At 42.1% G+C, this 23,957-nt stretch overlaps 1 protein-coding gene and 1 pseudogene across 5 annotated transcripts in view; one reads left to right on the forward strand and one right to left on the reverse strand.

Moving 5' to 3' along the window:
- Positions 1–23,957, reverse strand: part of VPS13D (vacuolar protein sorting 13 homolog D) — a 289,932-nt gene that overhangs the window by 98,781 nt on the left and 167,194 nt on the right. For all 5 annotated transcript variants that reach the window (XM_007980502.3, XM_007980501.3, XM_007980500.3 and 2 more), the window contains 4 exons: positions 14,994–15,143; positions 13,634–13,730; positions 11,266–11,414; positions 131–265 (listed from right to left, as the gene is read on the reverse strand). In XM_007980502.3, coding sequence (XP_007978693.3) covers positions 131–265; positions 11,266–11,414; positions 13,634–13,730; positions 14,994–15,143 — 531 coding nt within the window. The remainder of the gene's footprint in view (positions 1–130; positions 266–11,265; positions 11,415–13,633; positions 13,731–14,993; positions 15,144–23,957) is intronic.
- Positions 6,023–6,139, forward strand: LOC119619461 (small nucleolar RNA U3; annotated as a pseudogene).

Here is a 23,957-nt window from a genome sequence, read left to right on the forward strand (position 1 = left end):
CAGTAACACAACAGAGTTGAAATGTTTAACTGGGTTCTCAATAGTAATGTCTTAGTAACCAAAATTCCCAAACAACTAAAACAAACATTCTGCTTATGCTCCAGCCAATGAGCACTTCTCCAAGTCTTACCTCCTGGAAATGTTTGAGGACATCATTGATGATGAACTCCTTGGTCTCATAGGGATGTACCCGAGTGAATGGATCTAGATTAATCACAGCATCTTCAAACCGTATCAAAGGAAATCCCAAGGTGCTTTTTAGGGCCTAATTAGGGAAGAAAGGAAATGACATACTTAAGTCATATGATGGCCTTCTGGGATACTATAATTCTAGATTCCATTAAAGCTACAAGTCATGTTAACTTTCGAATGAGGGTCAGGTTTTGATGTTTAAGGATTTTCCCTATAACTATAAAAGTAAAATACTAGGGAAAAATACATATATAGACAGACATATATCACTCAAGTCACATACATCACACAGAAATAAACACTATTAGTTTGTGTCAAAATTCCTTTTGGTCTGTTTTGTATCTGAGTGTTTGTCATGTTTTACTTTTTGACTGATATATACCACACACAGAGAAGTACACTAATCAAATGTACAGTTCAAAACCCAAACGATTTTTCCCCAAGTGAACACAATAATGTGGCCACCACCAGATCAGAAAGCAGACTGTTATCGCCATCTTGGAAGCAGCCCACCCGCCATGACAACGCTCCCACTCCCTCCTCCCTCCTTCTGCCCCAAAGACAACCACGGTGATGACATCTATCACCACAGGTAAGTTCTTCTGCTTCAAACTGCATATAAATGGAATCATCAGTGTGCACTTCGTTGTGGGTGGCTTCTCACAGACAACATTACATGTGGGAGTTTCCTAGATTGTTGCATATAGCTGTAGTTTGTTAACGTCCATTGCCATATAATACTCCATTGCACGAATAAAACAAGGTATTTAATCACCATTGTTGATGACAAGTTGAAAAGTTGGGTTGTTTCAGACTTTTTGCTATTATGAACAATGCTGCTATAAATAACGTTAGACATGTCTATGGCAGACTTGGTAACAGGGTCTCGCTCTGTTGCCCGGGCTGGAATGCAGTGGCACAATCACAGTTCACTGCAGCCTTGACCTCCTGGACTCATGCGATCCTCCCACCTTAGCCTCCTTAGCAGGTGAGGCTACAGGTGCAAACTACCATGCCCAGCTAATTTTTGTATTTTTTGTAGAGAAGGGTTTTCACCATGTTGCCCAGGCTGGTCTTGAACACCTGGGCTCAAGCAATCCGCCTGCTTTGGCACCCCAAAGTGCTGCAATTACAGGTGTGAGCCACTGTTCCCTGCCTAGATATGTCTTTTGGGGCACATTTATGCATTTTTCTTGGACATATACCTGGGAGTGGAACTGGGTCATAAAGAATGTACATGTACAATCTTAATATATTCTGCCAAACAGTTTTCCAAAGTGGTCAAACCAGTGTATGCTCCATTCAGCAGTCTACAAGATCCCTTGTTATTCTACACCCTCATCAACACTTGGTATAGATAGCTTTTTTTAACAAAAAAAGATATACTGGCCAGGAGTGGTGGCTCATGCCTGTAATCCCAGCACTTTGGGAGGCTGAGGTGGGAGGATCGCTTGAGGCCAGGCGTTCAAGACCAGCCTGGGTGATTAAGAAAGACGTTGGCTCTGCAAAAAGCTTAAAAATTAACTGGGCATGGTGGCATGTGCCTGCAGTCTCAGCCATTCAGGAGGCTGGGGGAGGAAGATCGCTTGGACTTTGAAGGTCAAGGCCACACTAAGCTGAGCTCATGCCACTTTACTTAGCCTGGGTGACAAAGTAAGACCCTGCCTCACTCTTTCTTTCCTTCTCAAAAACAGAAAACAGAGTATCTGTTGCCTAGTCTGGAGTACAGTGGCAGAATCTTGACTCACTGCAGCCTAGACCTCCTGGGCTCAAGTGATCCCCCTGCCTCAGCCTCCCCCTACAGGTGCATACTACCACACCCAGCGAATTTTTTTTTTTTTTTTTTTTTTCGAGACAGGGTCTCGCTCTGTTGCTCAACTCCTGGGCTCAAGTGATCCACCCATCTCAGCCTCCCAAAGTGCTGGGATTACCGTGGCTGACCCTGTCGCTTAAAACAAACAATGACCAAAAAAACCCAGAAAATCTGAACGGTGTGTAATGGTATCTCAGTATAGTTTTGACAGATAAACTGATGGGTGTGTAATAGTACCTCGGTATAGTCTCTTTTCTGTTGAGAAGTGAGATTAAGCAACTTTTAATATGCATATGCCATTTGGATATCTTTTTGTGAAGAGCTTATTGAAGTCTTTTGCTCATTTTTGAAGTGAGTTCCTGTTTTTTATTTCTTACTGCTTTGTAGGAGTTCTTATATATTCCGTATACCAAGTCCTCTGTTGAACAGATGTCTTATTCCATTCTCTGACTTGTCTTATTACTCTTTAAATGGTGTCTTTTAATGATCAGACAGTCTTAATTTTAAGGAAATCTATCTTATCAATCTTTTCTTATATGGTAAGACCTTTCTGTGTCCTGGTTAAGAAATTATTGTCTACTCCAACATCATAAAGATATTCCCATGTTTACTTATAGAAATGTTATTGTTTTACTCTTCACATTTAAATCTACACTCCACCTAGAATTTATTTTTATGTATAGTGTGAGGGCATGGCCAAAATTCATTTTTTCCTCATAAATATTGAACTAAGTAATATTTATTGAAAAGATCATTCGTTTCACTACTGCAGTATGGTATAAACGTTGTCATAAGTCACGTGATGGTATTACACATCCATTTCTGGATTCATTTCTTCTGTTTCACTTTGCTCTGCTGCTTTCTACTAATGCCACACTGTCTTAATTACCGTAGTCTTGTAATAATTTCTGAAATCGAATAGCGTAAGCTCTCACCAACTTTGCATTTTTTCTCCAGGATTACCTTAGCTGCTCTTTACACTTTTCAACTGCAGAGAAGTTTTAGAATCAGCTTGTCAATTTGCCTCCAAAAAAACTGCTGGAATTTTCATCAGGACTGTACTGAATCTACAGAACAGTCTGAGGAGCAATGACAACTTTACTGAATCTTCCAACTTATTGACATGGTATGTCCCTTCATTTATGTAGGTCTTTAATTTTTCACAATAATGTTTAATTGTTTTCTGTGTAGAGGTCTTACACGTCTTTTGTTGGATTTATTCTTAGACACCTGTGGTAGATTTAAAAGGACCACATATTCTTTGCATCTTCTGTCAAGCAGTGAAGTCTATGTTCCCTCCCCCGAATCTTCACTAGCCTTGTGATTTGCTTCAGCCAATAGGAAGCGAAAGATATAATAATGTGTGACCTTTGAGCCTAGGCCTCAAGACAGCTTGGAGCTTCTGCGCTGCCTGTTTGATGCTTCCACCATGTGAAGAAGCTGGGAGTAGCTTCCTTTAAGATGGGAGACCTTGTGGAAAGGGGTTCTGCTGACAGCCAGCACCAATCCGCTGGACATGGGACTGAGGTCGTCTCATACCATTTTGTCTCGGTTAACTGCCAGGTGACTGCAGCCATATGAATAACCACAGGTGAGACCAGCAGAAGAAACACCCAGCTAGGTCTAGCCCAAATTATTAACCCACAGAATTGTAAACAAACAAGATAGTGGCTGTTTTAAACCACTACATTTTGGAGTCATCTGTTACACAATAATAGTTAATGATACAGTATTTAATGTTTTCTTTCTCTCCTTCCCTCCCTCCTCTTCCCTCTCATCTCTCTCTCTCCTCCTCCTCCTCCTCCTCTCAATCCCTCCCTCCCTCCCAAACTACCATTTTTGTAGAGACAGGGTCTCCCTATGTTGCCCAGGCCGGTTCTGAACTCCTGGGCTCAAGTGATCCTCCCACCTAGGCCTCTCAAAGTGCTGGGATTACAGGTGTGAGCCACCACACCCAGACCTGTTTTCTTAATATCCTCCGAATTTTTCTTTTCTCTGTAATTACTGCTGACATGTAGAAATACAACTGTTTTCTATACTGTCTCTAGTGACCTTACTAAATTTACTTATTCTAATAACTTATCTGAAAATACTTTTAGATTTTCTAGTAAACGATCATGCTTTCTACAAATAACAAAGTTTTTATTTTCCTTTCCAGCTCCTATACCTTTTATTTCTTTTTCAAAAAGATCATTCTTGACTTACTTCACTGGCTGAACTCCCATGTAATGGTGAAAAGAAGTGGTGATAATGGGTAACTTTCCTTTATCTCAAGAAAAAACTTTTACTCTATCACCAATTAGTATGATGTTTGTTGTAGCTTTTTAATAGACAGACCTAAACAGATTAAAGCAGTTATCTTTTATTTTTAGCTTGCTGAATTTTTATTGTAGATGGATGTTAAAGTTTGTCAAATGACTTTTATGCATTTTTAAATAGTCATATTCTATTTTATCTTGTTGATGTGGTAAATTACCAAATGTATCTGCAAATGTGAAACTGAATGTGCATTCCACAAATAAAACCAATTTGGTTATATTAGCCTTCTTACATATTTCTGTTTTTGATTTACTAATATTTTGTTCAGATTTCTTTCCTCTATACTCATAAAAAAGTGCTTATCTATAATTTTCCCTTATTATTTGATAACTTTTTTAAAAAAAATTATAGTTTTCTGGTAAACTTCTTAGATACATTCATAATCATTTTAAATTTTCTGTCTAAAAATACCAACATCCAGTTTATCTATGGTTCTGTTTCTAGTGTTTGTTTTTTCTCTTGGTCTCATCTCATCTTGGCCTGGTAATTTGTGACTGAATGCAACATTTTGTATGAAAACTTACAGAGACTTTGGATGAGTTTTTAGCTTCTGGCAGGCAGTTAGAGTAAGAAGCATAATGCCTAAATCAACCAGGGTTTGGGTTTTCTCAAGGCTGTGTTTCAGTCTTTATCTAAGTTCTGGTGTATTTCAGTCCTTATGAGGCCTGGTGTAGTCCTTCAGCAGTCTCAATGAAAACCAATGCCATTCCTCCACTTTTAATCTCCCTAGTACCACAAAACCGCTGAAAAGACTGTGTTACTTAGAAATCAGCAAATATCTCAATAAAGAAAGTACCTCAGATTATTGGGGTTTGTTGTCTGCCTGTCTCTTCTCTGTAAGATATTAGCCCTTCCATTACCAGCTCTCTTAGCAGCAATGAAGTCTTAAGTTTTGCTTTGCTAGCCCCACGAGACTGCCAAAAGCTTTACTTGCATTCTCTGCCTGTTGGCAGCTGCTTTCTGCTTGGCTTCTTCACCTTTCTCCCCACACTGCTTACAAATCAGAAAAAGTCTCAGGAATAAAAGCAAAATAAATGTTGGGCTCACCTTACTGGGTTTCTCTCCTCTCATAAATCTTGAACTCCAAGTCCTGGCTGTTTTGGTAGCTTTCCAATGGCTTCACATGGACACTCCCCATCCCCGCCCCCACTATCTGTCTTTTCTTGAAGTTCTCAGCTAGCGTGGGTCTGCTTATTATAAGCTGGTTAACAATCTCTGGATATGGGTCTATTTTCTGATTATATCTTTATTTAAAATGATTGACATTTCAAGGTGTTTACAAGGTGTGCCAAATACTCTTCCTTACTGAATATAAAAACACTTTTTCATGCTAATATTACCAGTAAATCTCTGATTCACTTGGAATTTATCCTTACATAAAGTGTCAAGAATAAATCTAATTTTATATTTTTTCTATTGTGATTGAGTCTAATAGCATTATTGAAAAGTCTATATACTCCCCACTGAATTAAAATCTCTTTATTATATATTAAAATTTCATGTGCAACTTAATGACATTTCTATTCTGTTTTCTTACTTATATTTAAATCTTTTTGCCTGTGTCTTCTGAGACTGCCTTAAATTATTTTGGAATAAGAATATGTTTAATTGAAATTAAATCATATAATGGAAGAAAGGGTGAAATTTTTTTAAACCAGAGAGGAGGGAAAACTTTTTTGTGACTCAAAATTCAGATTCAAGACTATACTTTCAGGGATCATTTCCACAGTTTGTTACTGGAGAAGTTTCTCTGAATATGTAGAGTTTTCAAAAAAAAAAATTAGATTCAGAACAGCAAAAGACTAATACATCTGACAACATAAAAATAAACACCTCTTGTATAATTAAACACAAACACACACACACACACACACACCCCAAAAGCAAAGTAAAAAGACAAAAAGCTGAAGAAAAAACACTTGCAACTTTCATCAAAGACATACTTTTAGAAAGAGCTTCTAAAATTAGAAGAGATAAAAGGCCTGACAGAAAAATAGACAAGTGACATAACCAGGCAGTTCACAAAGAGAAAAATCTGGACCCTTAACATACAGATCAGGAAAAGAAGATATAGAAGAAAAGAAAACAGAAATAGGCAGAGAAGCAACAGAGCAAGAGGAGAACCAGAAAGGACAGATGTCAACAACAGGGAAGTCAGCAATGTCAAAATGGCAGAGGATGCTGCAAAGATAAGGCTAGAGAGAAAGGTCACTGGATTTGGTGCCTCGGGGAGTCACTGATAACCTCCTGCTAAGTCATTTCAGAATATCTTAGAGATTAATAGCAACCTCAAGTTGAGCTGGGCCCAGTGGTTCATGCTTGTTTTCCCAGCACTTTGGGAGGCTGAGGTGGGCAGATAACTCGAGCCCAGGAGTTTGAGACCAGCGTAGGCAACATGGTAAAACTCTGTCTCCACAAAAAATGCAAAACTTAGCCAGGTGTGGTGGCATGCACCTATAGTCCCAGGTACCTGGGATGCTGAGGTGAGGGGATCACCTGAGCCCAGGAGGTTGAGGCTGCAGGGAGCTGTGATCGTGCCACTGCACTTCAGCCTGAGTGACAGAGTGAGACTCTGTCTCCCCCACCCCCCAAAAAAGTCCAACATCAAGTTAATTCAACCTAACTCTCTCTCTCTCTCTGGTATAAACAAAACAAGAAATGTTAAGTGGATGGCCTAAAGTCATATGGCTATTTGATCTTAGACTTAAATATGTACATTTTCACAACAGCAACTACCTACTAGGTAGAAAGCATGAAAGCCAGAATGGAGGATACTATTTCTCCTGAAAAACGTTCTGCTATTCATTCACCCATGCCTCACCCCACCTCATGGTGAGTGATGATAAAGTACGTGAGCAGGCCTTATTTTCCTTACTTCACTGGCAGAAAAACTGAGGTTCAGTAAGCTCAACTACTTTGCTTAGAGCCATAAAATAAACATGCTGGGGAAACGGTACTGACAATCAGTTCAGCACTGTTTTGCCAATACTACTTTGAGCATTACCTTATTCTCAGAGAAAAGAAAATGAGATCAAAACAAAAGCTTAAGGTAAAAAGCTTTTATACCCCAACCTCGTCCTTGCAACCAAATATTAAAGAACCACACAAAGTAGCAAAGACTTTGAAACCTCTACTGAAATGTCAAAACCTTCATCACAGACACTATTACCTTTCTGAATGACTAAGGTGCTTGGTCTGAATCAAGGAAATATTCTGGCCCTTAAGTAAAAGTTATCCTTACCAAGTCATTTACTGCTTTTGGGACTCCACATTGGAAAAAGCTGAGATACAGCCCAATGGTATGAATTATTCTGCCACCTTCAGGTTGATCTGGTCAAAGTTGATGAGATGAGGGAACGAGCCAAACAGGGCTTATTCTTGTAGTAACTAAATGACTAATCAAATACAGTAGTATACAAAGTTGATGCTTATTTACTCAAGCAGCAGACAGTTTCCTGTTATAAAATGGAATTTGGAGAAAGCAATCCTGTGTTCATAAGCTTCTAATAAAAATAGGAAACTGTCTATTTCTACCTCCCCACACGAAAACTGCTAAAGTCTTCCAGAAACTTCATAGAGTTGAAAGAAGAAATACCTGTCCATATACCATAAGGTCTCAGATCCCAAGCTATTCCCTCGGCCATGTCCTTTCTTTTCTTAGTTTATCCTGCACTAAACAAAACTGTCTGGAATTCATTCTTTAAAGGTTTATTTATGGTACGTAGAGACTGTTTATGTGAAGCAGAGTATTTGCCTATTTCCCTCTTGGGACAATGTTTAAAACTACAGGGATATTTCCCTCTCTGGCACTTTCTGAAATACAATTAACAATACTGGATCTTTTTTCCTTTTAACAAATCTGGTTTTTATTTAGGGAGGGGAGGAAAAAAGTAAAGGGTCTGAAGTTTCCCAACAAATTATTTCAAGCCTTTGAGAAGACAGTTTTAGGCTTTTTAAATAGTGTCTTTGTTCGAAACTCCCCCAACCCCCACCCTCTCACTCTGACCATTAAAATGTGGGTTTTCTTCCAAACTAGATTGCTCAATTAAAGCCCTTCTTTTGTAATACCCCAATGCTCTAAATGGAAAAAGGACTGCTGTAGGCCACCTCGTGAAATCTTTTAAAGGCTCCTGGCCTCTTTTGATCTTTAAAAAAAGCCAAAAACACATATAAACTACCTGGCATTTTCAATATTACTCTGCCACTTTCTAACACGCAAACTTGGGAGAACGGAGAGAATGGGGAGTCAGGGAGGAATGCTGTGCTTTGGTCTCTGCATTTGTGAAATGGGACTATTATCTCCCCATTCTTCCATCGCAGAGTAAGGAATCCCAATTGAGATAGCAGATGTGAAACTGCTTTCAGTCCTTTTGAACAGACACTATATCTGGCAACAAGGTACCCTCAGTGTAAACCTCAAGACTTCCCTCTGAGATTTCTGACAGTCTCACTTCTGGCCTGGAGTCAGGAGAATCAAGATAATTATTCCTTCAATACCAAAGACGTGGTTTACCTTTTAGTCAGGCTCTCGTGACTCCTGTTCAGGGACAGAACTCCATTTTCTAAGCACATACTTTTAGCCATTATATATTCATCTAAAAGAGCATAGTACCCTTTCTAAGAGCTACTAATAAAGGCATATTACCCTGTTAGAAAACTCTTTGAATAAATGACATTATTTTATGAGTCCCAGACTCCACTAGGAGACTCAAGACACAGTAAAATGTGACTCCCACAAGCTGAGAATTAACTCGTTAGTCCCAATTCCCCGCACCCTGCTGGAAACATTAACTTACTACACTCAGCGTGCCCCCCACACACCTCATCAAATGGCTGCTCCGTGTAATTGTTTAACAATGATTTGAAAAATGCCCTGAAAATGTTCCTTCAATTCAGTGCCAGATGAAACATTCAACTGAAATGATTTCGTTGACTGTATGCCGAGCGCACACATAACCATCACTCCCATACAACTGGGTGGCTGGAGCTACTTTGACTGCAGAAAATCAGACTGCTTTTCTCAGTCTGGGGAGTTCTCTGCTGGGAGCAACTCGAAGGGAATAGTTAGGTGTCTGTGTTTCTTAGTAAGATGATTTTAAAAACAAGAAGTCCTCAACCCTCAGGAAATGCTTCACATTGGTTTGCTGGGCAAGTGCCAAGTGCTCTGGGTGAATATATACTTTATCAAACAAACCCATTCCAAAGGTCACAGAAGTCAAGTGGATACTTGTGGATATTAGCAAGATAGTGGTTTTCCCATGGTTTTCCCCTCACTCCCATGCTAACTATCTTTAATCTCCTGGGAAACATGAAATTAAAACGAATGAGGCAGACACGGCAGTGAGTGAAGGGCACGCTGCACTCTTCCAGAGATGGCTCCAAGAGCCATTCCTGCTCCAGGTCCCCACCAGCACTCCCAGCGGCTCGGCCCCAGTTCGCCACCCCAGTGCAGTCACCGTTGCCCTACTCTTACCCAAATGTGATCTGATGTTGACCAGACTACTGTCTCATTACCTGTGTGTCGATTTTAGAAGCTGCGAGTTGGCAGACACGGCCACATGAGGCCCACACATGTGTTTTGTTAGGCTCACTAGGTTTAAAAAAAACCAAAAAACTTGAATTGGTTGCCAATGTTTAAAAACCAGGAGATTCCACATAAAAATCCAGATTTCCGGCTTCTCTTTAAAAATCTGAAGATCTGGCAACACGGGGTTCACATTCCTCCATGACAGCACGCGGCTGGAGTGGGTTGTGGCAGCCCCTTCAGATGGAGTGGGCTCTCCTGGTTGGGCAGACATGACACTGCCCCGGTGTGCGGCTCCACTCGCTGCCATTGCCAGCACAACCCCTGCAGGTATCTAAGTTAGGACCCTAAACTTCCTCCTTATCTGCTCATATCTCTAGCTGTTCCTGCACAGCAAGACGACTATCTTATAGCATCTTAGAGGAGGCAGCATGGAGCAGTGGGAAGAGGCCTGGACTGGCGGTTAGTAGGAAGATGGAGGTCTTGAGTATCATCTTTAAGTGCAACAGAGTGAAAAACCAGAACCAATGGGTCCAAGCTGCAGGTGGGCCGACTTTGACTCAAACTAAGGAAAGGCTTTCTAATGCCCCTGGATCCACTTCTGCTCTTATCACTGCCTAGCCACACAGGCTTGACTAACAAAACACTTTGACCTTCAATTTCCCTGTCTACCAAGCAAGTACATCATTGAGGACTCACAGGTCTAAAATTCTCTGGTTCCTTATGTTCTATGGGGAAGCACAGTATAGTGGGAAAAAAAAAAAATAGACTTTAGAATCAGACAGGCTTGGATTTGAATCCCAGCTTTCTTCCTTAATGAAGATATACTTTATTGCCGAAAATGAAGATGGTGTTCAGGCTGTGTCTAGTAAGTAGTCATCAAGATGGTCTAAGGGTTTCATCCTGATGTGGTGGTACAGGCAGCCACATCCCAGTGGGTAAGTGGGCTGAGTCTACTTTAAAGGCAGTAGACACTCATTCAAAGAGAGATGGATACTTAGGAAGAGAGAAGTAGGAAGGTGAGCAGGCCTCGGGCACAAAAGGAAGATGCTGTTTTGACGTTGCTTTTTCTCTTGATCTTGGACCCAACTTTAGGAAAAAGGTATCTCACTGAGGTAAGCCAGGAGCTAAACAAGAGAGTAAATGGGTTTTGCAGAATTATCTGTGAATCTCTTGAGTTACTCCTTGATCTCTGGCAATGTCATATTTAATTTTTTTTTTAAAAGACAAATACACGTGAGTCAATAAACCTTCTGAAAAAGGAAATCTGTAAAAATAAAATGTTTGCTATCAATGATGATGGGGGACAAACACACATACACACACAACAACAAACAAACAAACAACAAACAGCAAACACACTCATTCTTTTCCAAGGAAAAATCACCTACAAAAATTTACCCAAATAGCAGCTCACCTTAAGATCCAATGGGAGCTTGTTGGAGGTGAACACACTTAGCTTGATCTGAGGAATGCTGATTTTGAGATTTTCAAAGTAGTATCGAATTGGTGTTCCACCTTGCTCAGCTGTCTTTTCATGGAGGTTTTCATCATATTTTTCCACCTCTGGTACAAAGGCAGAATTTAAAAAACAAAAAAGAATTTCTTAGTCTCATGATCCAAACCCTTGTATTCACATTGAAAAAAATAATGAAAAAAAGGAAACCATCTATCACTTTCAAATTAGTTTGCAAGGGTACAGTGACGTGTATAGTATTCTGATGCCATTCTTTGTGAGAGTAGATCTGTTTTGTGTTGTTTATCAAAAAAGAGGACTAGCACGTTAACTTATGACTCTATACCATCCAACAGATGTCATTTTTAGAAAAAATCATCCAGATGGAAAAGTCAAAGGCCACAGGTGTATTTGTTAGCAGTGTTATTATCAATGACCCAGATTATCTAAATTTATTTTCCTAGGATCATATCCAAATAAGGTCTTGGAGTGCAGTGTAACTGAATCAAAATGAGTATCACCAATTCATGAATCTGCGTGAAACATAATGCCTGAAAAAGAATCAGGCTGCGGGCTGTAAAGATGTAACATCACTACAAGCAGCAACCTGTCTCCCAAATGGTGGATATTCGTTTAAATAGGACAATCAAGGCAGATTTTATATATATATATATATATATTTTTTTTTTATTATTATACTTTAAGTTCTAGGGTACATGTGCACAACGTGCAGGTTTGTTACATATGTACACTTGTGTCAAGGCAGATTTTTTTTACTTGCCATCCCATGAAATAAAAGGAGTAGCATGGGCTACAACACGGCAATGTGATCTTTGCACTTGATGCTGTATGCACACCCAACTGGGCAGCATATTTTGCCTTGGCTTCATGTGCCTTGGAAATAAAGCCAGAGAGCTTGCACACACCTACTTATCAAACACATTTATGTTGTAAGCTATTATCAGTGCTACTTACAGAAAAATGATACTGCAACAGAGACCTGCCCATTTATGCTGAGGAAGCAGAAACAGCTACAGACAGGATGGCAGGTACTTTAAGGAGCAGCAGGACTGGGCTTGTGGATCTGAGGACTGCATGCTGCCTCTGTCCCATCCCATCAGCACTGGTGACAACATACCAAAAATATGGGAAGCAACCTCTTAGTCAGCTCCCACTCCAGCGAAAGGCAGGCAAGGATTTTACGAAAATCTAAATCCATGCTTGAGGAGAAATTTATTACTGCAACTTATAAGAAAATTTACAAGAAAAGCATGTTGAATCAAATTTAAAGTAAAACTTCCCAGGAAGGTACCAAAACAGAATGGATACCTGGCAGGCAGGCTCCCAAGTGGCTGTCTGAATACAAATAAACACTGGCGTTCCAACCCAAAGTGGAAAACACAGCATTAAACAGACAGGATCTTGCTCTTGATCCCAAATACTCTTAAAGCTTAAATTCTAAATCTGGGATAAAAAGAACAAAAATATTTTTCTTGCATTGTGTGTATGTATGTACATGTGTACACACATTCCCAGTGATTTTTTTCCTCTAGCCAACATGGACAGATAAACATAAAAGCCTCTTTCTTATCATTTCCTCAGGCTCAATATTTAGTTTAGGCTTCAAAAGACTGAGTATTATTGATTTTTTTCTAGGCTGTATACACAGTCCTGAAAAGCCCATCTAAAAGCAGGAGGAAAGGCCATGATGAAGAATCTAAAAGAAGCAACAGCCCAATTACTTCTGTAGCACTGCTGGAAACCTGGGTTTTTCAATAACTTTTCTTACTCACTTCTACAAAGAACAGAGTAAATAAGTAGAAACCTTTGTAATTACAGAAAAGCACAAGGGTTTGGATGTCAAAAGTTAACGAATTGAGGCTAGCCGATTTTATTTTCTCAACTAAACCAAAGGAACTGCCAAAAGGATTTCTGATTCTTGGCCTAGAGTCTGTTTAATAAACAAAGGTTAGGAAACAAAGTGGTTGGCTAAATGACTAACATCATTTCTGTCATCCTAGAGCAGATGAATCAAAAAAATGCAAAGCAAAGAGGAATAATATACTGCTTCCCAAAGGTGTACCACCGGATACTCCAGGATTCCAGAAGATCCTCTGAATGGCTCCTTTATTTCACAGAGATAACTCAGACAACAAGTAATACTTTGAAAAAGCACAACTGAAACACAAGCCTTAGCTTCCTAGCTCAGGCTGAGATGTGGAAAGGGAGCCTATCAGACACCAAGGGACTACCTATTTTTACAAACAGACTAAAAAAATACCATCTTTGGACCAATTCCCAGACACAGACACAGAACATTCAACATTACCTGATTCTGCTTGATCGTAGCCAAAGAAACTCAGCAGCTTGAGGAGCAGTTTCTCCTCAATTTGCACTGTGAATCTCTGAGCTGTGACCATCAGATGCTAGAGATAAAGAAATTCTGATTTAAAGTGTGAACACCAGAAGGAACATTCATCTGTGCTATTAAGAAGGCCTCAATGACATGGTATGCTTTCATTAATCATGTGGCTTTACAACTATAACGCCAAATTATTTCTGGCTTATCTCTCTATATATTGTTATGATTAAAAACTCCAAAAGATGTTTAATAGATGGTTTGCCATTCTATTGTTTGGTTCCCAGGAAATCTGGGCCTCATTAGTCAGAATTCCAGCCTCACATGCACTGTGGTGGATGAACTTTATGGTGTGTGCTCAGATGGATGGCAGCTAATTTAAGGAGCTTCATGGCTGGGCTTGTGGATCCAAGGGCTACAGGCAGGCTTGGTCCCATCAGCACTGGTGGTAAAGGACCAGAAATACGGGAAGCAACCCTTGGTCGGCTCCCACTTTTCCAGTTTGCTGCTGGAACAGCTAGCTTGTGCGTGGAGACCCCTCCAAGAAAGAAAGTTTATCATTTGTAACTATCTGCTGCTTTTGGTAAACAGTGTGGTAACTTAGGTAGCAGCACGTCCATCTCAAGGTCAGACCCATCATAGCCCTTTCCCAATATTTCAGGGTTATTCTGTGTGTGTGTGTGTGTGCGTGCGGGGCACACACAGACACACATCTCACGCTGTCACCTAGGCTGGAGTGCAGTGGTATGATTGTGGCTCACTGTAGCCTCAAACTCCCAGGCTCAGGACCTCTGACTGCTAAGCAGCTGGGACTACAGGTGCTTGCCATCAGGTCCAGCTAATTTTTGTATTTTTTATAGAAATGGGGTTTCACCATGTTTCCCAAGCTGGTCTCAAAATCCTGGGCTCAAGAGACCTGCCCGCCTTAGCCTCCCAAAGTGCTGAGGTTATAGGCGAGAGCCAGTGAGCCCAGCTGGGGTTATTCTGTTTGTAATAACAGATCTAGATCATGCCTGGTCTTGACCTATCTAGAAGATGCTGTACTTTCCTACAGTGACTTCACTCTGATGAATATGGACTCTGGCCTATATGGACTCAGTACTATCAAACTATCACCTGCAAGGTCACTGAAAACACAACTGAGAATACAAAGGGCCAGAAGGAGGAGTTCCTGTCAATTCCTCCAAACAATCTATTATGTCACACATGGCTTCACCCTGCAGAGCTATTCCCATCAGCATCTGGCACTGCTGCTCTGAGACTTGGCTGTGAGAGAACAAATCAACCTTCCAGCATGGCATCAACCCTCCAGCCTCCTCCACCAGCCCACCTTGTAGATGTTGGTCAGTGCACTCTTACTGGGGAACTTCACTGCGTTGACTTGCACGGCTGGGCCGGTCTCAATGACCTCATTCTCATTGCTCAGGGGAGTCACATAGAGCATGAAGGGCTGCGTGGTACCAATGAGCTGATTGTCCACCTATGGCCATGGAAAGGTAGCAAAGCAAAAACAAACAGTAGCTCAGTTTTCATTTTTACACTTGAGTGGGGCGTCATAATGCACAGGTTGCTCAGAAAGTACCCTTATCATTTCACTCGATCTCAATAGCAGCTCACAAAAGGGCAGTCATAAAAAGTTAGCGGTCATAATAACAGACTTCATTAGGGGAGTGCTTTGCTAAGAGAATAGATTTTAAGTTTTCTCACCACAAAAAAATAAGTAGGTGAGGCAATACATATATTAGCTCAATTTAGCCATTCCACACCTAAAAATATTTCCAAACATCATGTTGTACATGATGAATATAAACAACTTTTTTTTTTTTTTTTTTGAGACAGAGTTTCACTCTTGTTGCCCAGGCTGAGGTGCAGCAGCGGAATCTTGGCTCACTGCAACCTCTGCCTCCCAGATTCAAGCGATTCTCCTGCGTCAGTCTCTTGAGTGGTTGGGATTACAGGCATGCACCACCATGCCCGGCTAATTTTATATTTTTAGTAGAGATGGGGTTTCTCCATGTTGGTCAGGTTGGTCTTGAACTCTTGACCTCAAGTGATCGCTTGCCTCAGCCTCCCTAAGTGCTGGGATTACAGGCATGAGCCACCATGCCCGGCCGAATATATACAATTTTTATTCACCAGTTAAAAACTCAGCTATCGGCCAGGTGCAGTGGCTCACATCTGTAATCCCAGCACTTTTGGAGGTTGAGGCAGGCAGATCACGAGGTCAGGAGTTCGAGACCAGCCTGACCAACATGGTGAAAACCTGTCTCTACTGAAAATACAAAAATTAGCCAGGCATGGTGGCAGGCACCTGTAACTCCAGCTACTCAGGAGTCTGAGGCAGGAGAACCTGGATCACTTGAACCTGGGAGAAAGAGGTTGCAGTGAGCCAAGATTGCGCCACTGCACTCCAGCCTGGGTGACAGAGCGAGACTCTGTCTCCAAAAAAAAAAAAAGGCACTTTGGGAGGCTGAAGCAGGCAGATCACAAGGTCAGGAGACTGAGACCATCCTGGCTAACACGGTGAAACCTCACCTCTACTAAAGATACAAAAAAATTAGCTGGGCATGGTGGTGGGCACCTGCAGTCCCAGCTAATCGGGAGGCTGAGGCAGGAGACTGGTGTGAACCCGGAAGGCAGAGCTTGCAATGAGCCAAGACCGCACCACTGCACTCCAGCCTGGGCAACAGAGCGAGACTCCATCTCAAAAAAAAAAAAAAAAATCAACTATTTGAAAAAAGTAATTTTTTAAGTCCATGACCTGCTTAATGAAAAAAAATTAAGTAAAAAAATAAAACAGGTGATACTATGTGCAAAGCTCCATGCTAGACACTTCATATGCATGATCTCAAGTCACACCATACCTGTAATGCTGGTGGTAAACTAAGGGTTTTGCTGCAGTCCTTAAAACAACTTCATGAGCTCTGTCCTTATTTTATAGATGAAGAAGCTGAGAAGAGAGGCCCTTGCTTAGGGTCACACTGCTGGTCAGTGGCAGAACTGGAACCTGAATCTACGTCTGTCTGACCCCAAGGTCAGCACTCCTAAACACTATGCTGTGGATGCTTCTCTTGAGCTCCAAATTCCTTGAAGACAATTTAAACTAGAGAAACAGGAGCTCAAATGGCTACCAAATGGGAACAGCTCCCTCTGCTAAAGTCAACTCCCTTCTTAGGAATGACAGTGGCATTAAGGTTGACTCTATTTACGCAGCCCTGATCAGTGCCATCACAGAGGACACTCGCCACACTCCGATGTGCATGGATGTCTGGAGGCTCCTTGCAGGAAGCAGCCATCTTCATGTTCTGTCTCACATCAAAGGTCACCACCAGGAAGAGGAAAAAGAGATCATCTTTTTGGGTGCCCCTAAGAGATCATCTGCGGGTACTTTCCACACACCCCTATCTTATGACTTCCTAAACCCCTAAAGGCTAGGTATTATTCCTCCCCATTTTACAAACAAGTAGACAGAAGCTTAGAGAAGTTATGTTACTTGCCCTCATTCGCACAGCTTGTAAGTGGAAGAAGTGGGATACAAACGCAGAGATTTCTGGCACCACGGAACCCTCTGACCTCTCCATTGTATGCAGGGATTTCCACATAGACATTTGTGTACAACCGGAAATGACTTTCCTTCTGTTGGTTCTCAGGGCAGGGATAAGGGCAAGAGACTTGAAGTATTTTTTCTTACTTCCATTCCTGCCTCCTACAATGTATTCTCTATATAGCAGCCAAAGTGGTCTTTCAATAAAATATAAATCGAGTCATACACCTCCTTCCTTTACACTCTTCAGTGGTGTGCTTTTCTCTTAGGATAAAACCAGACTTCTCACCACAGCCTCTAGGGCCTGCATGAACTGGCACCAAATTCTCCAACTTCACCACACACCACTCTTTCAGGTTCCCTACCATCCTCACCTGAGTCTACTTACTGTTTCTAAAATGTGGGCAAGTCCTTCCTTCCTCAGGGTCTCTGAACTGCCTGAAATGGTTTTCCTAGTGACCATCTCTATGGTTTGCTCATTCTATTCCTCCAAGTTTCAATTCAGCCCTTATTTCCTCAGGAAGATCTTCCTGAGCCACTTTTTCCAAAGTAGGACTTTATCTAAAGTAGCCGTTCTTTACAGCAGTTATCACAGCATGTCATTATTCATTTGCTTGCTTGCCTGCATATTTATTGGCTGACTTTCTCTCTAGGCTGTTGGCTCAAGAAGAGCAAAGCCTGCATTTTTGAAGTCATAGCCGTATCTCCAGAACCTAGTACAGTGTCGGGCACACACTTGATGCTCAGTAAGAATGGACTAAATGAATGAATCATTGCCTATCTCATTCCAATATATGAAATGGCAATAAAGGGCTCAACCATACAGTCTTCTCCTTTGTTCTTTCACTAAACACATCTGACACAAGGTGTCATAACTGAGAATTACTAATTCTAGCTAGTTTTATTCTCCCAGTTAGATCGGATGCTCCCTAAGGAGAGGATCTCTATTTTCTACTTTTAAAAATTCTTTCTTGCTGCACTGTAACCACAGTAAAATACAAACCTGCTTATTTTCTGATTTGCAGCATACATCACATAAAGAGGTATTATAGAAAAAAAAACAACTTTTTGGCCAGGTGTGGTGGTTCACGCCTGTAATCCCATCACTCTGGGAGGCCAAGGTGGGCAGATCACCTGAGGTCAGGAGTTTGAGACCAGCCTGGCCAACATGGCGAAACCCCGTCTCTACTAAAAGCTACAAAAATTGCTCGGTGTGGTGGTGGGCACCTGTAATCCCATCTATTCAGGAGGCTGAAGCTGGAGGATCACTTGAACCCAGGAGGCGGAGGTTGCAGTGAGCCAAGATCGCACCACTCCACTCCAGCCTGGGCGACAGAGTGAGACTCCGCCTCAAAATAAATAAATAAATAAATAAATAAATAACCAAATAAACAACTTTTTAGGCTAAAGAATAAAGTTAGTAAAACTAATGAACAGCAAATAGTTCATTGAATCATCTCTGTAAGGTCAAAAAAAGGAGGACAAAGAAAAATAGCTGCAAGATACTAACCTTTTATCTGTGCACAAATACATAGGATACAATTAGCCTGAATTCTTTGTTATTCGTGACACATAACACAAGAAAAATTTCTTCTGAGAAGAGGTTCTGGCCTCGACAGTCTGGATGGAACTGCATGACATGTTAAGGGAGAGAAGGAGCCCCAGTCATGGGAGACACATTGCACATTCCCAGTCAGAATGCAGTTTGTCCATTTGGGAAAAAGAACCATAGTCTGGGGCTTTGGGTTCTTCTTTTGGAAATGTCTACCAGGAACTAGTTTCCTGAACATATTTAAACTTTGATGAAGGTTATAAAGGAAAAGCGTTCCAAGTATGATGTTACAGAGATAGAAGTTGTTTTGATAGCATAGTAACAGTACTCTGCCAAAAATTGTAAAAATCAACTTTTTCAGAACTCCAAAAGTTAATAAAAAACTTGCGACAATCTAAGGAGCATTTATTCAAGAAAATAAGCTGAAACTCAGTAAGAACAGCGAGCTGTGTGGCATTTTAATTTGTCCTAGTCTCTTTACTCCCACCCAGCTCCACAGTAGCCTTGAAAACCAACGGCCCTACAGTCACACTGAAAACAAAGCAGTCCTAGCAGACACTCCAGGAGCCAGAAGGAATATGCAGCTTCCCCAGGAGTCCCATCCCGACTTGTCAGTATTTGGCTTGTCTGGCATCTCTCTCATTCCTGATATTAATAATCTGTGTCTTCTCTTTTTCTCCTCATCAGACTGGTTAGAGGCTTATTCATTGTATAGATCTTTAAGAATAACATATATCTCCTATTAGTTCTATCCCTCTAGAGAAGCCTGACTAATACAGATTTTGGTACCAGGAGTGGTTCTAGAGGAAGAGAATATTAAGGATGGAGTTCTTTCATTGGCTTTGGGATTTCTGGAGTTGGCTGCTTAATATGATTAGACCCCAAAATGCTAAGGACTCTACTTCTAATAGTATGGAGAATACTGATAGTCCTTGGCATGAACTGTTTGGAGAATTACGCAAAATAAATGCATTTGACACTCCTGATTCACCGCTCGAGAAAGGCAAGGAGTTTAGTGACTCTATACATAATACCTTTGACCATATGCAGAAAACCAAGTAACATAATGAAGCTGGTTGGTTGCTCCTAAGTTCAGTGGACAAAGTGATGAAAGAAAATGATAAACTCAGGGATTCTGTCTCCCAGCTTCAGAAGCAGCTACTGAGCCTCAAATCTGCTAAGATTGCCCTGAGTAAGAGTCTTATATCCTGCAGAGAAAGAGCTGAAATTGTGCAAAAACAGACACAAGCTCTTATCATGCAAGTGACTGACCTGCAACAAAAGATGCACGCACAGCCTCACCAGGTGTCTACTGTTAAAAGTGAGGGCACTGATTGGATAAGAATGGGACCTTGTAACTTGGAATGGGGATGTGTGGGAGGACCTTGACGAAGCTCAGGGAAACTGAGTTTATAAACTCTAATGAGCCTTTTTTGCCAGAAGGAAGAGCTTCCTCATCCCCAGCAGTGGCAACATCCCCTCCTCCACGACCCACGCTGTCATCAACTTTCCACCTTTGTCTGAGGAGATAAATCCTATGCTGCCTGAGGCAACAGTGATGACCTGACAGCTGTCAGGCAAAATAATGTTGATTCTCCTCAGGAGCCACCCCCAACACCTCTGTTTGCCTCTAGACCTATAACTAAACTAAAGTCCTGGAGGGCCCCTAGAGGTGAGGTTGAGTGTGTGACTCATGAGGTGTGCTACGCTCGAAAAGAACTGTTTGAGTTCTCTAATTTATATAGACAGAAAGCTGGAGAACAGGTATGGGAATGGATATTAAGGGTATGGGATAACAGTGGAAGGAACATAGGGTTGGATCAGGCTGAATTTATTGATCTGGGCCCACTAAGTAGGCACTCTGCTTTTAATCTTACAGCTTGGAGAGGTAAAAAAAAGGTTCTAATAGTTTATTTACTTGGTTAGCTGAAATATGGATTAAAAGATGGCCCACTGTGAGTGAGCTGGAAATGCGTGATCTCCTTTGGTTTAATGTAGAGGAAGGGATCCAAAGGCTTAGGGAGACTGGGATGGTGGAATGGATTAGCCACTTTAGACCTACTCATCCCAGCTGGGAGGGTCCAGAAGATATACCCTTGACCAATGCCTTGTGAAACAGATTTGTAAGGGCAGTACCTGCATCTTTGAAGAGACCTGTAATTGCTTTTCTTTGTATGTCAGATCTAACGGTGGGAGAGCAATCATTAACTACAAAAGTTAAATACAATGGGAATAACTGGATCCCAAGGTGGCAGGTTGCTAAGTGGCAGCACTCAATCGTCAAAGGCAAGGTGGGCATAGCTACCATAATGCACAGCAGAGGCAAACTGGCAATCAGAATAGTCTGACTCATGTAGAGCTCTGGCACTGGCTAATTAATCATGGTGTTCCTAGAAGTGAAACTGATAGGAAGCCTGCTGCATTCCTACCTAATTTATACAAGCAGAAAACTTCTAGGCTGAATGGACAAAAGACTAGTTTGAATTATTAAAAACAGAGAATCATGACCCCTCAGTCAATTTCTAGACTTGAATCAGTTTACAGACCCAGAACCCCTTGAATGAAGGGGAGGCTGGATCCCCTTGAGGAAGGACCCCACTACATTGCTGACAATTTATGCAGTGAATCTTTCTCCCATCCTTCCACAAGGAGACCACTGGCCTTTTACCAGGGTAACTGTGCATTGGGGAAAAGGAAAGGATCAGACATTTCGGGGACTACAGGACACTGGCTCTGAGCTGACATTGATTTCAGGGGACCCAAAACATCATTGTGGTCCTCCAGTTAAAGGAGGAGCTTACGGAGCTCAAGTAATTAACGGAGTTTTAGCTCGGGTCTGACTTATAGTGGGTCCAATGGGTCCCCAGACTCATCCTGTGGTCATGTCCCCAGTGCCAGAATGCATAATTGGCACAGACATACTCAACAGCTGGCAGAACCCCCACATTGGCTCCCTGACTGGTAGGGTGGGGGCTATTACAGTGGAAAAGGCCAAATGGAAGCCCTTAGAGCTGTCTCTACCTAGAAAAATAAACCAAAAACAGTATCACATCCCTGGAGGGATTGTGGAGATTCGTGCCACTATCAAGGACTTGAAAGATGCAGGGGTGGTGATTCCCATCACATCCTTGTTCAACTCTTCCATTTGGCCTGTGCAGAAGACAGACGGATCTTGGAGAATGACAGTGGATTATCGTGAGCTTAACCAAATGGTGACTCCAATTGCAGCTGCTGTACCAGATGTGGGGTTTCACTGCTTGAGCAAATTAACATACCTCCTGGTACCTGGTATGCAGCCATTGACTTGGCAAATGCCTTTTTCTCCATTCCTGTCCACAAGGCCTACCAGAAGCAACCTGCCTTCAGCTGGCAAGGCCAGCAATATACCTCCACTGTCCTACCGCAGGGGTGTATCAACTCTCCGACTTTGGGTCATAATCTTATTTGGAGAGACCTTGATAGCCTTTTGCTTCCGCAAAATATCACACGGGTCCATTACATTGAAGACATGATGCAGACTGGATCCAGTGAGCAAGAAGCAGCAAACACACTGGACTTATTGGTGAGACACTCGCGTGCCAGAGGACGGGAAATATATCTGACTAAAATTCAGGGACCTTCTACCTCAGCAAAATTTCTAGGGATCCAGTGGTGTGTAGCCTGCCAAGACATACCTTCTAAGTTAAAGGAGTTGCTGCGTTTGGCCCCTCCTACAACCAAGAAAGAGGTACAATGCCTTGTGGGCCTATTTGGATTTTGGAGGCAACACATTCCTCATCTGGGTGTGTTACTCCGGCCCATTTATTAAGTGACCCGAAAGGCTGCCAGTTTTGAGTGGAATCCAGAACGGGAGAAGACGCTGCAACAGATCCAGACTGCTGTGCAAGCTGCTCTGCCATCTGGGCCATATGACCCAGCAGATCCAATGGTGCTTGAGGTGTCAGTGGCAGATAGGGATGTTGTTTGGAGCTTTGGCAGGCCTCCATAGCTGAATCACAGCAAAGGCCTCTAGGATTTTGGAGGAAGGCCCTGCCACCTTCTGCAGATAACTACTCTCCTTCTGAGAGACGGCTCTTGGCCTGTTACTGCACTTTGCTGGAAAACGAACATTTGACTATGGGTCATCAAGTCACCATGTGACCTGAACTGCCCATCATGAACTCTGTGCTTTCTGACCCACCCGTCTAGCCATAAAGTGGGTTGTGCAGTGCAGCATCCCATCATCAAATGGAAGTGGTATATATGTGATCGGGCTCGAGCAGGTCCTAAAGGCACAAGTAAGTTACATGAGGAAGTGGCTCAAACGCCGATGGTCTCCACTCCTGCCTTCTCTCCCCCAGCCTGCACCAATGGCCTCATGGGGGGTTCCCTATGACCAGTTGACAGAGGAAGAGAAGACTAGGGTCTGGTTCACAGATGGTTCTGCATGATATGCAGGCACCATGTGAAAATGGACAGCTGCAGCACTAAAGCCTCTTTCTAGGACATCCCTGAAGGCCAGCAGTGAAGGGAAATCTTCCCAGTGAGCAGAACTTCGAGCAATGCACCTTGTCACGCACTTTGCATGGAAGGAGAAATGGCCAGATGTGTGATTATATACTGATTCATGGGCTGTAGCCAATGGTTTGGCTGGATGAATCATCAGGGACTTAGAAGAAGCATGATTAGAAAACTGGTGACAAAGAAATTTGGGGAAGAGATATGTGGATGGACCTCTCTGAGTGGTCAAAAACTGAAGATATTTGTATCCCATGTGAGTGCTCACCAATGAGTGACCTCAGCAGAGGAGGATTTTAACAACCAAGTGGACAGGATGACCTGTTCTGTGGATACCACTTGGCCTCTTTCCCCAGTCACTCCTTCCATCACCCAGTGGGACCATGAACAAAGTAGCCATGGTGGCAGGGATGGAGGTTATGCATGGGCTCAGCAACATGGACTTCCACTCACCAAGGCTGACCTGTCTACGGCCAGTGCTGAATGCCCAATTTGCCAGCAGTAGAGACCAACACGGTGTCCTCGATATGGCACCATTCTTCTGGGTGATCAGCCAGCTACCTGGTGGCAGGTTGATTATATTGTACCTCTCCCATCATGGAAAGGGCAGAGTTTGTCCTCACTGGAATAGACGCCTACTCCAGATACGGGTTTGCCTATCTTGCATGCGATGCTTCTGCTAAGCATCTGTGGACTCACAG

This window comes from Chlorocebus sabaeus, chromosome 20 (assembly GCF_047675955.1).
Source record: "Chlorocebus sabaeus isolate Y175 chromosome 20, mChlSab1.0.hap1, whole genome shotgun sequence".
Classification (NCBI taxonomy): domain Eukaryota; kingdom Metazoa; phylum Chordata; class Mammalia; order Primates; family Cercopithecidae; genus Chlorocebus; species Chlorocebus sabaeus.